We start from the raw sequence: 14558 nt of genomic DNA on the forward strand, positions 1-14558 counted from the left end.
GCTATCAACATGAGATGGCGTGGATTCTGCATTGAGAGGAAGTTTCAAAGGGATTTAGATAACAGGAGTGAATGGCTAGAATCATGGCAAGTGCACTGGTTGTGCAAGTGAGTGTGAAGTATCCATTGTATCAGAAAATACAGAAAGGCAGAGTCTACAGATGCTGGAAATCCAAAGCAACACCCACAAAATGATGGAGGAACTCAGCAGGTTAGACAGCATCTATGGAAAGGATTAAACAGTCAACATTGACATTTATTCTTTTCCATAGATGCTGCTCGACATTCTGAAATCCTCCAGCATTTTGTGTGTATCATTTACTGGTGATTGCTTTGGAAGCATTTATGTAAAGGTTTTACGCAACAGTCACAATAAATAAATGTGCAGGTGCTACAGCAAAGTGTATAAAACTGTGAGGTGTATAAATAGGGTTGATGCACAGTCTTTTTCCGAGGGGTCAGGAATCAGGAACGAGGGGACATAGGTTAAAGGTGAGAGTGGAGAGATTTATTAGGAACCTGGGGGGGGCAAGTTTTTCACACAGATGGTGGTCAATATCACGGATTATTCTGGAGTTACGAAATTACAGATAGCATAGTTATTGGTTAATTAAAATGAGAACTAGTCTTCAGGAAATAAAATCTGTTCATACTTTAACTTCCAATGATACTTTGTGGTTACTGAAACTAATTATTGGGTGTGGGACATTCACATTCTATCCCATTGAAACTACTCAGGGGACCACAATAGATGATTGTTTGTGTTAATTGGTAGCCATTGCAAACTTCATAGCAACGGCACTTCTCTAACCTGACTGCCGACCGGATCATAGAGCTGGCGAGGACAGTATTCAGGTCAATAAACAGCTGACAGCTGCCTACTTTGCTAGTACTGATCACCCATCATGTATATTAGGGGACCAGCAATGCGATAAATGAACATAGTGTCATCAATATTGATAACTGATCTACGCTTGCCCTGAACTGGAGAGTGATTTACATTACTGGAGCAATGGAGGGAGATAATGAGGGTACAGAGGAGTGAGCCTCAGGTGCGTGAGATAGAGGGAGTACAGCATCCTATGGAATTCATTGTCAGAGATGGCTTTGAAAGCCAAGTCATTAGGTGGATTTATAATGGGTAACAAATTCAGAAGGAATGAAGGTACAGATTATTTTCTAAATTGGGAGCAAACTCAGAAAATGGAGGTGTAATAGGATTCCTTGAAGGTTAACGTGCAGTTGAGTTGGTTGGTAGTAACTGAGTTGGTAATAATGAAGGCAAATGTAATGTTGAATGCAAGAGGTTCTACAGATGCCAGAAATCCAGACCAACACACACAAAATGCTGGAGGAACTCAGCAGGTCAGGCAGCATCTATGGAAATGAGTAAACAGTCAACGTTTTGGGCCAAGACCTTTTTCAGAACTGGAATGGAAGGAGGAAGATGCCAGAGTGAAAAAAGTTGGGGAAGGGGATGTAAGACAAGCTAGAAGTTGATAGATGAACCAGGAGAGTGGAAAAAGTAAAGTGCGGAAGATGAAGGAGTCTGATAGGACAGGAGAGTGGACTATGGGTTAAAATGAAGAAGGAGGGGGACTATGCTGTGGTGGTGGGCAGGTGAGGAGAAGAAGTAAAAGGCCAGACTGGGGAACAGAAGAAGAGGGAAGGGGGAGGGAATTTTTTTTAGCAGAATAAGAAATCAAAGTTCATGCCATTATGTTGGAGGCTATCCAGATGGAGTTTGAGGTGTTGCTCCTCCATGCTAAGAGTGACCTCAATGTGGTAAAAGAGGACGGCTTGGGCTGATATGTCGGACTGGGAATAGGAAATAAAATGGTTCTTGGTGGATGAAACAGAGTTGCTCGACAAAGCAGATCCTAATTTATGTCAGATTTCACCAATGTTGAGGAGGCTTCATTGGGAGCTACAGGTACAGTAGATAACTCCACCAGATTCTTAGGTGAAGTGTTGCCTCACTTGGAAGAACTGTTTGGGGCCCTGAATGGAGGCAAGGGAGGAGGTAAATGGGCAGGTGTAGCATTTCTGACCCTTGCAGGGATAAGAGCCAGGAAGAAGATCAGTGGGGAGTGATGAATAGGCAAGGGAATCACAGATGGAGTGACCCCTGAGGAAAGCAGGAGTGGGAGGGAGGTAAGGATGTGTTTGGTGGTATGATTCTGTTGAAGATGATGGATGTCATGGAGAATGATGTGTTGAATATAGAGGCTCATGGGGTAGGTGAGGATAAGAGGAACTCTACTTTTGTTAAGGCAGTGGGAAGATGGGGTGAGTGCGATGTCGGTGAAATGGAGGAGATGTGAGTGAGAACAGTATCAATGGTGGAGGAAGGGAAACCTTGTGCTTTGAAGAAAGAGGACATCTCTGATGTGCTGGAAAGGAAAGCTTCATCCTGGGAATAGATAACATGGAGGTAAAAGAACTGAGATTAAGGAGATAGCATTTTCACAGGAGATAGGACTTGAAGATGCATAGTCAAGACAGATGTGGCAATCTGTAGTTTTTTTTAAAAGATATTGGTAGATAATTTGTCTCCAGAGATGGAGACTGAGAGATTATGAAAGGAGAGGGAGGTGCCAAAAATGGACTAAGTAAATTTAAGGGCAGAATGGAAGTTGGAGGCAAAGTTGATAAAATTTACAAACTCAGTATGGGTGCATGAAACAGTACCAATGTTGTCATTAATGTAGAGTAGAAAGAGTTGAGGAGCATTACCACAGAAGGCTTGGAACATGGTCTGCTCTACATAGCCATTGAAAAGGCTGATACAGCTGTGGCCCATCCGGAGCAGGCAGGGGACCAGAGTAGTGTCATAAGGCGGTGGCTGGGAACGGACCCAAATGCAAGACACAGACACTGCAGTACTAGGAACAGGACTAGGATACAGGGTGAGGGCAAGGACGTGGACACGAAAACCAGGAACCCGGAACAGGACTGGACAAGAGAGCTAGGAGCCTGAGCTTGGACTCCGAGCCAGAAACTGGACAAGGACCCAGTACCTGGGTCTTGCCTATGGCTCGGACCCCAGAACTAGGCAAGGACAAGGCTTGGCACGCAGGCAGGATGAGGCTGGGGTCTTCAGGCTTGAGGCTAGAGATGAGGATTGGCAGGAGGCAGGAGGCTGTGGTCTTCAGGCTCGAGGCTAGAGGCCAGAGACAAGGCTTGGCAGGAGGCAGGAGGCTGGAGTCTTCAGGCTTGAGGCTAGAGGCTAGAGGCTAGAGACGAGGCTTGGCAGGAGGCAGGAGGCTGGAGTCTTCAGGCTTGAGGCTAGAGGCTAGAAATGAGGCTTAGCAGGAGGCAGGAGGCTGAGGTCTTCAGGCTAGAGACGAGGCTTGGCAAGAGGCAGGAAGCTGGGGTCTTCAGCCTAGAGGCTAGAGATGAGGCTTGGCAGGAGGCTGGGGTCTTAGGCTAGAGGCTAGAGACGAGGCTTGGCAAGGGGCAGGAGGCTGGGGTCTTCAGGCTTGAGGCTAGTTGCTAGAGACAAGGCTTGGTAGTAGGCCGGAGGCTGGGGTTTTCAGGCTTGAGGCTAGGCAGGCTCCTCCTGGGCAGGGTGTGGTACTCCTGGGCAGGGAGCGGATTACCACCCGACAGAGGCATGGAACAGGAAGGGACAGAACCAACCGCAAGTAACGGCAAGACAGCCTGGCTTACCCGACAGAGGCAAGGGACAGGAGGGGACAGAACCAACCACATGTAACAGCAAGACCTCCTGGCTTACCTGGGCGGAGGCAAGGGACAGGAAGGGAAGCTAGGTACAGGGTGGCTTCAGGACAAGACAGCAGGCAAGACGAGGTGAGAGTTACCAGCAAGACAAGGCAAGGCTTCAGGCAAAGCAAGGTGAGATGAGAACTTCAGGCGAGGCAAGAGTTACCGGCAAGACAAGGCAGGGCTTCAGGCAAGGAAACAGAAGGCAGAGGAAGGGATACAAGGAGTAAGGACAAGAACAATCCAGCAGCCACACCCTGGTCTCTGAAGGTATTTATGCAGCCAGCTCCAACTAGCATCAGCTGCCTCAATTAGAGCTCAACAAGAACAGAAACAGGGTAGACAGGAAAACCTAGAGCAAGGGTTGATGGACTGGACCGTGAACCGGAATACGGACTTCACGGACCGGACCATGACAAGTAGGGTGTTGAAGAAGAGATGGAGGTTTGGAGACGGAAGAAAGGGTCACCAGTGCAGGATAGGAAATTCTTGCTGAAGAAGTGGGCTCGGAGGAAGAGGTGATGGAAGAGGAGCTTGGCTTCATGGCAGGCATGGAACTCACTGAGGTGAAGGCAAAAGGAGTTTAATGAAATAAAGTATTCATTTTGGGAAGACCAGAACATTAAATCAAGGATGTAATGCTGAGTTTTTATGAGGCATTGGTCGGATAGCATTTGGGGTATTGTGAGAAGTTTTAAGCCCCTTACCTAAGAAAGGATATGTTGGTATTGGAGCGGATCCAGAGGAGGTTCATGAGCGGGATCTCAGGAATGATAGGCTTAATGTATGAGAATGTGAAGAATAGGTATCAATGCATCTTACCCAGTGCTGCAGACAGTGAATAGTGAGATACAACAAGGTTCATTGTTAAAACCCCAGTTATTCAAAACTTATGTCAGGGATCTGTTTGACAGACCTGTACTGCTCACCATCAACATAGGATGGAGTGGGATTCTGTGTTGAGAGGACGTTTTAAAGGGATTTCCAGCAACTTAGATAAAAGGAGAGTGGCTAGAATCATGGCAGGTGCAATGTTTGTGCATGTAAGTGTGAAGTTATCCATTGTGTGAGGAAATACATAAAGGTGGAATATTATTTAATGATGATTGATTTGGAAGCATTTATGTAAAGGTTCTCATTCAGCAGTCACAATAAATAAGTGTGAAGTTGCAACAGCAAAGTGTATAAGTGAAGGACACAAGTAGGGTAAATGCAGTCTTTTTCCAGGGGTTCAGGAATCTAGGACTGGAGGAATTCAGTTAAAGGTGAGAGTGGGGAGATTTATTAGGAACCTGAGGGGGAAATCTTTCGCACAGATGGTGGTCAATTATCAGGAGTTATTCTGGAGTTATGAAATTATAGATTGCATAATTATGGGTTAATTAAAATGAGAACTAGTCTTCAGGAAATAAACTCAGCTCATAATTTAGCTTCCAATGATACTTTGTGGCTACTGAAATCAATCATTGGGTGTGGGACATTCACATTCTATCCCATTGAAACTTCTCAGGGGACGACAATAGATGATTGTTTGTGTTAATTGGTAGCTGTTGCAAACTTCACAACAGTGGCACCTCTGTCTAATCTGATTGCCAAACAGATCATAGAGCTGGTGAGGACAGTATCCAGGTCAGAAAGCTGCCTCCATTGCCCGTACTGATCACCCACTATGTATGCAAGAGTGTTATTAGCAGACCTTCAAATCGAAACGTAAGTGGACACAGAGTCATTGGTATTGATACCTGATCTACCCTTGCCCACAACAGGAGAGTGATTTACATTACCAGACCACTGGGTGGGGGGGGGGGGAGGGGGTAGATAATGTGGTCAGAGTGGAATAAGCCTCAGGTACTTCAGATAGAGGGAGTGCAGTATCCTGTGGAATATTTGGGTGTGCCCAAATATTCCGGGGACTCTTCTAGGGATAGACACACTAAATAGGGCTGGTGCTATCATAAATTTATGAAAGGGAGAGATTTCATGCTTGGATCAGTGTTAGCAAAAGCTAATGATCCACAGGACACGAGGAAATCTGCAGATGCTGGAATTTCAAGCAACACACTTAAAAATTGCTGGTGAATGCAGCAGACCAAGCAGCATCTATATATAGGAAGAGGTACAGTCGACGTTTTGGGCCGAGACCAGGTAGCATAGCCACAGCAACCCTGAGAAGCAGGGACATGTGGCAGGATAGGAATATGCATGAACCATGTCAGGAGGTCCCAAAGGAAAACAAGTATTAGAATTAGTGCAGCAGCTGGCAGAGGCAGTAGCAAGGAAAGGCTGCAGGGTAGTATAGTCGTTAGTATAACACATTGCAGGGACAGCTGTAAGATCGGGGTTCAAATCCTCCCTCTGTAAGGAGGTTGTAAGTTCTCCCTGCGAATGTGTTGGTTTCCTCTGGTGCTCTGGTTTCCTCACACATTCCAAAAAGTAAGTAATTGCAAATGTGGGTGCACTACGTTAGTGCCAGAAGCGCAGTCATACTTGTGGGATGCCCCAGCACGTATTTGGACTGTGTTGGTCAATTGCATAAAAGAGCACATTTCACTGTATGTTTTGGTGTGACAAGGTACATGTGACAAATAACGATAATTTTTAATCTACTAAAGTAAAGGCACCTCGGAAAGGGGAAAGTAAAAAGTAAAACAGAATAAAGTGGGCAGATCACAGTGCAAAAAGAAAAACAGAAGAACATGAGATGACAGAAATTGAAATTTAAGATACAAGAAAAGACAATTTAGTGAAATTATGTAGAGAAATAAATGACTATTGTGACTTGGTTAACATGTTGAGGGCCAGAGTAAAACAGCAGTGACACATTGCTGGCCAGTGACAGCCAAATGAAGAGAAGATAATCCTTCCACTGCCAGGTGATCAATTCATGGTAAGGGATCTGCCTGAAGAGCAGGGTTTGCTCCTAGGTGAATTGGACTCAACAGGTAGTGCTACTGACAAATGATATGTTTGAGTGCAGGCCTGCCAAGGCAGCCAGTGGAAACAATGGACTCAATAATAAAAAAGAAGATTTCTTGCTTAAAATATTAAAGAAATGTGTCATCTTTAACTTTATGCCTTTTGGAAATCAGTTCATCTTTTACTCACTTAGCTATTCACAGTAACAAAATTTTGACCGGGGTGCCCAAACTTTTGCATACCACTGTAAGTGCTCCATGGAGGGTGCAGATGCTTTTATGCTGGAGGGGGATGGGGGTCATTGCTTTGCTGCTGCTTGTGTATGGGAGAGGAAGCTGAGGGGGGGTTTAGAATTTTAACATTTAACTGTCATTCATTCTTTGGGGCACTCCTCTGTTTTCGTGGATGTTTGCGAAGAAAAAGAATTTTAGGATGTATATTGGAGGTGAAGGAGGAGTTGCATGGGCAGGTGTAACACTTGGGCCACTTGCTGGGTTAAGAACCAGGAGGAAGATTAGTGAAGAGAGATGAATGGACAAGGGAATTGTGGAAGGAGCGATTCTTGTGGAAAGCTGGGGAATTGTGGAAGGAGCGATTCTTGTGGAAAGCTGGGGTGGGGGTGAGTTTTTGGGATGAAGGTAAAGATATGTTTAGTGGTGGGATCCCTTTGGAGATGGTAGAAGTTGCAGAGGATGAAGTTCTAGATGCGGAGCACAATGCGGTGGTAGGTAAGGACAAGAGGCACCCTTCACAGTTAAACACGCAAAATGCTGGAGGAACTCAGCAGGCCAGGCAGCATCTGTGGAAAAAATTCGAGGTTTCGGGCCGAGATCCTTCATCAGAACTTGTACCATCACTGTTAATGTGGTGAGAAGGTGGGGTGTGTGCAGATGTTCGGGAAAGTGGGTAGATACAGGTGAGGGCAGCATCAATAGTGGAGGGAGGGAAGCGCCGTTCTTTGAAGGAGGACATCTCTGATGTCTTGGAACAGAAGGTTGTGTCCTGGGAACAGATGTAACAGAGGCAAAGGAACTGAGAAAAGACGGTGGCATTTTACAGGAGATCGGATAGGAAGAGGTATAGTTAAGATAACCATGGGAATCAGTAGGTTTATAAAAGGTGTCAGTTGGCAGTTTGCCTCCAGAGATGGACACAGAGAGGTCAAGAAAGGGGAGTTAAGAAAAGATCTTAATTAGAGTTTTTACATCTGTATTTAGCCGGGAGACAGAGACAGTCTACAGAATTGCGATAAAACAACAGTGAGGTCATGGAATGATTCCACATTACAGAAGAGAAGGTGCTTGCTATCTTGAGGCAAATTAGGGTGGATAAATCCCTTGGGCTGATCAGATTCCCTCGGACTGTGTGGAAGTCTTGTGCCGAAATTGCAGGGGCTCTAGCAGAGATATTTAAAACAGCCTTAGGTACAGATAAGGAGCTGGAGGATTGGCTATTTGTTTAAGAAACTCTCTATGAATAAGCCAGGAAATTATAGGCCAGTGAGCCTGACATAGTGGGAAAATTATTGGAAGGTATTCCAAGGACCTGATATATAAGTATTTTGTTTGGATAGATAAGGACCGATTTGGGATAGTCAATGTCGCTTTGAAGGTGGAAGGTCATGTCTAATCAATCTTATAGAGAGTTTTGAGGAGGTTTCCAGTAAAGTGGATTAAGAACAGGCAGTGGATGTTGTCTACACAGACGTTAACAAGGGCTTTGACATGGTCCTGCATGGGAGATTGATCTGAAAGGTTCAGTTGCTTGGCAATCAGGATGAGGTAGTGAATTGGATTGATCATTGGCCATATTTAAGTTTGCTGAATTCACCACTATTGTTGGCTGAATCAAAGGTGTTGATGAATCAGCATATGGGAGGGAGATTGGAAATCGACTGAATAGTGCCACAACAACAACCTCTCACTCAATGTCAACGAAACCAAAGAACTGATTATTGTCTACAGGAGGAGCAAACCAGAGGTCCCTTAGCAGGGGACCAGAGGTGGAGAGGGTTAGTAACTTCAAATTACTTGGCATTATAATTTCAGAGGATCTGTCTTGGGTCCAGCACCTCTACTTTTTTAGAAATTTGTGAAGAGTTGGCATGTCGTCTAAAACTTTGACAAACTTCTATACAAGCATGGTGGAGTGTATACTGTCCAGTGGCATCACAGCCTGGTATGAAAACACCAAAGTCCTTTAACAGAAAAGCTTTCCAAAAAATGAATAGATACAGACCAGACCATCACAGGTAAAACCCTCCACACATTGAACACAGTTACAAGGAGCGCTATTGCAGGAAAGCAGCATCCATCATCAAAGACCCCCACCATTCAAGCCATGCTCTCTTATCCCTGCTGCCATCAGGAAGGAGGAACAGGAGGATTAGATCCCAGAACTCCAAGTTTAGGAACAGTTATTACCCCTCAACCATCAGGCTCCCAAATCAGAGTGAATCAGAAATCAGAGGTACAAAAGAGAATCCTAGTGCAGGGAACCTTAAAGGTTAACTTGTAGATCAAGTCGACAGTAAGGAATGCAATTATAATGTTAGCATTCATCTTAAGAGGACTAGAACATAAAAGCAAGGATGTAATAGTAAGGCTTTATAAAGCATCTGCAAGATTGCATTTGGCGTATTGTGAGCAGCTTTGGGCGTTGTTATCTAAGAAAGAATGTGCTGGCATTGGAAAGGATACAGAAGTTTGTGGGAATGATCCTGGGAATGAAGAGTTAATAGGAACATTTGATTGGTTCTGGACCTGTACTCACTGGAGTCTAGGAGAATTAGGTGAGATCTCTTCGAAACCTCTCGTATAGAATTTTTTAATGTTTAATGTCTTTTCCAGTACACAAGTGTAAATGAGAACAAAATAGTTATTACTCCAGATCCAATGCAGCACACTGGAAGCATAATAAGATAAAAACACAATAATAAAAAACACACACAATAAATATAATACATTTACATAGTTTATATACATAGTTGATTGCATGTCCATTAAGTGATTTGAGGCACAGAAGTGTCTGTACATAAGGTGACTGATAGGAAACGATAAAGTAGTGGTGGGGAGGAGTGTGGAGAGGTGGGTTAGTGAGTGGAGTTGTTGATCTGCCTTACTGCTTGGGGAAAGTAACTGCTTTTGAGTCTAGATGGAGTGGATGTGCACAGAACGTTTCCATTTGTAGGAGAGTCTATGACCCGAGGGTGCATCCTCAGTATAATAGGATAACCCTTTATAACAGAGATGATGAAGAATTCTTTAGTCAGAGAGTAGTTACATTGCCACAGATAGCTGTGGAGGTCAAGTCATGGGGTGCACTTAAAGCGGAGATTGATACATTCTTGATTAACAAGGGTCTCAAAGCTTATGGGGAGAAGCCAGGAGAACGGGGTTGAGAAGGACTCTAAATCAGCCATGGTCGAATAGCAGCAGACTTGATGGGCAAACGTCCTAATTCTGCTCCTGTGTCTTATGGTCTAATGGTCTAATAGGGAAATGTTTCAAAGAATGCAAAAAACAGTTCACTGAAAAAAATATCAGTGGGATTAAATAAATATAACATTGATTTATGCAAGGGAAATCAACTCTAGATTTTTTTAATGAGGCAAATGGTAGAATACATAAGGAAGTTGTAAATATGGCTTACTTTGATCTTCAGAAAGCCTAAGTTAAAGATCCAGATAAATGGTAGTGCCCAAAATATGAAAAAAAATTGAATTGGGGCTTAGCACTGACATGGATTGAAAATTAGTTGGTTACTAGGAAGTATAGAGTAGGAATAAATGCCTCTGTCCCAGAGTTACAGAAAGTGACACAAAGTTTATTGCTTAAACCACAGCTATTCACCATTTATGCAGTGACTTGAGTGAGGAACTGTATTATTTCAAACTCACGAACAACATGAGATAAAGTGTGATTATGAGTTGTTGGGACGAAATAAGGGACTTCAAGGCAATTGAGATTAAATGTTAATCTATTATCTATTAGATAACAGATAGTAGGTAATGGGTAGAATCACGACAGGTGTAGTATTTGTGCAAGTAAGTGCAAGTTAAGTTTGAAGTTATCCGCTTTGTTAGGAAATACAGAAAGACAGAGTATCATTTACGCAAGTGGTGATTGATTTGGAAAAGCTTATGTGAAGGTTTTCGCACAACAGTGACAATAAATAATTTTGTAGATGCAGCAACAAGATTTATAAAATCATGAGGCATGTAAATATAGTTAATGCAGTCTTTTTCCATGGATTCAGGCATCAAGAGCTAGAGGGCGTAGGATTAAGGTGAGAGGGGAGGTATTTAATAGAACCCTGAGGGGCAACATTTTTGCACATATAGTGGTCAGTACTCAGGTTATTCTGGAGTTGTGAAATTACAGATAGCATAATTATAGATTAATTAAAATGAACACTAGTCTTCAGGAAGTAATATCTGTTCATACTTTAACTTCCAATAATACTTTGTGGCCTCTGGAACCAATTATTGTGTGTGGGATATTCACATTCTATCACATTGAAACTACTCAGGAGCATGTTCATGTTAATTGGTAGTTAGTGCAAATTTCAGAGCAGCACCCTCTGTCTGTTCCGACAGACAGATTATCAAGTCATGGTAAGGGAGCTGCCTGAAAAGGCAGGGTTGCCTCCAGTTGGCTGGGCGGTGCTCTCGACAAATGACACCTGTGTTTGTGTGAAGACCTGGATTCTGGTTAAAGAGCATGACTCACCTTTGACTATCACCTAACTCACCATCAGTCTCACATTGTAATACTTCCAGATAAGACTCTACTGCTAAAAGCCATGTCTCCATCTGATTAAACCTGTGGTGTCTCCTGCAGATGGTCATCAAAAATGAAAGTTCACCCAACTACATCTTTACCCTCAACAACAAGCAAGGTGAAGAGGGAGATGACATCTTGTAGCGGTGTGCTACACACAGCGCTAGAATAACCATACTGAGTCAGTGAGTTGGAGTTGCGATGAAAGAGATTTATTCAAACTTCGCGGCCTGCTTTAAAGCCTTCCTGTTCCCGCCCTCCCTGAGCAGGACTCCTGTGGGGAATGCATAATCGCAGATCCTTTCTGCGCGCGGGATTTTCCCCCTGCTGGTGAAGATGGCCTGGCGCCCTTTTTGGGGCCGGCCTCTCTGCCTGCGCGCGCTGTTTTGTGAGCCTGTTTGTGTGTGCTAGAAAGTGGGTCGCCACATAACCACCCCCCCAGAACCGGTGATACCTCCCCCAATGTCCCAGTCTGGATCGGCCTCTGTTTGGGAGGTTTGCCCCTGCGCTGCGGTGCCTGAGCCCGGACCGGCTGCGCCAAGTCCACATGGGCCGGTTTGAGTCGGTCCACCATGAAAACCTCCTCCCTCCCCCCAGTGTCCAGCACGAACGTGGACCCGTTGTTTCTGATCACCTTAAACGGCCCCTCGTAGGGCCGCTGTAGCGGTGCCCGGTGTCCGCCCCGTCGTACAAAAAGAAACTTACAGTTCTGCAGGTCTTTGGGTACGCAGGTCGGGCTCTGTCCGTGCTGTGAAGTGGGGATGGGGGCCAGGTTACCGAGCCTCTCCTGTGGTCTGTCCAGGACTGCTGTGGGTTCTTCCTCTTGCCCCATTGGGGCTGGTATGAACTCTCCTGGGACGACCAGGGGTGCACCGTACACCAACTCAGCCGATGAGATGTGCAGATCCTCCTTGGGCGCTGTGCGGATTCCGAGCAGGACCCAGGGAAGTTTGTCCACCCAGTTAGGCCCTTCCAGGTGGGCCATGAGAGCCGACTTCAGGTGACGGTGGAAACGCTCCACTAGTCCGTTCGACTGTGGGTGGTAGGCAGTTGTGTGGTGTAGCTGTGATCCTAAAAGGTTGGCCATAGCCGACCACAGGCTGGAGGTGAACTGGGCGCACCTGTCGGAGGTAATGTGGGCCGGTACCCCAAAGCGTGCTACCCAGGTTGCGATCAGTGCTCGGGCGCAGGATTCAGAGGTGGTGTTGGTGAGCGGGACTGCCTCTGGCCATCTGGTGAACCGGTCTACGATAGTTAGGAGGTACCGCGCTCCTCGTGACACTGGCAGGGGCCCCACGATATCCACATGGATGTGGTCAAACCTCCGGCGGGTGGGTTCGAACTGCTGTGGCGGAGCCTTGGTGTGCCGCTGCACCTTGGCCGTTTGGCACTGCATGCATGTTTTGGCCCATTCCTTGACCTGTTTACGAAGCCCATGCCACACGAACCTGTTGGAGACCAGCCGGACGGTTGTCCTGATGGAGGGGTGCTCTAAGTTGTGAATGGATTCGAAAACCCGCTGGTGCCAGGCTGCTGGGACGACGGGGTGGGGTTGGCTGGTAGCTGCGTCACATAGTAGAGTCCTCTCACCTGGGCCTACAGGGAGGTCTTGGAGCTGTAAACCGGAGACTGCAGTCCTGTAACTAGGGATCTCATCGTCTGCCTCCTGTGCCTCTGCCAGCGCTGCATAGTCCACCCCCCTGGCACAGGGCCTGTATGGTAGGTCTGGATAGTGCGTCCGCCACGACGTTGTCCTTTCCCGAGACATGCCAGATGTCCGTCGTGTACTCGGAGATGTAGGACAGATGTCGCTGCTGGCGGGACGACCAGGGGTCGGACACCTTCGTGAACGCAAAGGTAAGCGGTTTGTGGTCTGTGAATGCGGTGAAGGGCCTACTTTCTAAGAAGTACCTGAAATGCCGGATTGCCAGGTATAGTGCCAATAGCTCCCGGTCGAAAGCACTGTATTTGAGTTTGGGTGGTCGTAGGTGTTTGCTGAAGAACGCCAGGGGTTGCCAGCGACCCTCGATGAGTTGTTCCAGCACTCCGCCGACCGCTGTGTTGGATGCGTCCACCGTGAGGGCAGTAGGAACGTCCGTTCTGGGGTGCACTAGCATCGTGGCATTTGCCAAGGCTTCTTTGGTTTTAATGAAAACGGCTGAGGCCTCTTCGTCCCAGGTAATGTCCTTGCCCTTACCCGACATCAGGGTGAACAGGGGGCGCATGATTCGGGCTGCTGAGGAAATGGTGGTAGAAATTCACCATACCCACGAATTCCTGCAGGCCTTTGATTGTGTTGGGTCGGGGTAAGTGGCGGACCGCGTCTACCTTGGTGGGCAGAGGGGCTGCCCCGTCTTTAGTAATCCTGTGGCCCAGGAAGTCGATGGTTTCGAGTCCAAACTGGCATTTGGCCGGGTTGATTGTAAGGCCGAATTCACTCAGGCGGGAGTAGAGTTGACGGAGATGGGACAGATGCTCTTGACGACTACTGCTGGCTATGACAATGTTGTCCAAATAGATGAATGCAAACTCCAGGTCGCGTCCCACCGCGTCCATTAGCTGCTGGAATGTCTGTGCGGCATTCTTTAGGCCGAACGGCATTTGGAGGAATTCGAAAAGGCCGAGCGGGGTGATGAGTGCTGTTTTGGGGATGTCGTCCAGATGTACCGGGATTTGATAGTAACCCTGGACGAGGTCTACCTTGGAAAAGATCCTTGCGCTGTGTAGGCTTGCTGCAAAGTCTTGAATGTGTGGCACAGGGTAGCGGTCTGGCGTTGTAGCCTCGTTCAGTCTGCGGTCGTCACCACATGGTCTCTAGCCCCCCATTGCCTTGGGCACCATATGCAGGGGGAGGCCCATGGGCTGTCGGACCGTCGTATGATCCCCAGTTCCTCCATCTTCTTGAACTCCTCATTCGCCGGTTGGAGCTTGCCCGGGGGAAGCCTTCGAGCAGGGGCGTGGAGGGGTGATCCCTGGGTCAGGATGTGGTGCTCTACTCCCTGTCTGGGCATGGCTGCCGTGAACTGCGGTGTCAGTACTGATGGGAAATCCGCCAGGACCCTGGTGAATTCATCGGCGGACAGCGTGATGGAGTCCAGCTGTGAGGCTGGCAACTTGGCTTCACCCAGGGAGAACA

General features: G+C 46.6%; 1 protein-coding gene across 1 annotated transcript in view; it reads right to left on the reverse strand.

Moving 5' to 3' along the window:
* The window catches only part of LOC140198600 (uncharacterized), a 46499-nt gene extending 33219 nt beyond the window's left edge, over positions 1 to 13280 (reverse strand). Inside the window, exon 1 of the mRNA XM_072259598.1 lies at positions 12128 to 13280. Within this exon, the coding sequence (XP_072115699.1) occupies positions 12128 to 13190 (1063 nt within the window). The 5' untranslated portion in view covers positions 13191 to 13280. The remainder of the gene's footprint in view (positions 1 to 12127) is intronic.
* Between the last annotated feature and the right edge of the window lie 1278 nt (positions 13281 to 14558).

This window comes from Mobula birostris, chromosome 6 (assembly GCF_030028105.1).
Source record: "Mobula birostris isolate sMobBir1 chromosome 6, sMobBir1.hap1, whole genome shotgun sequence".
Classification (NCBI taxonomy): Eukaryota; Metazoa; Chordata; class Chondrichthyes; order Myliobatiformes; family Myliobatidae; genus Mobula; species Mobula birostris.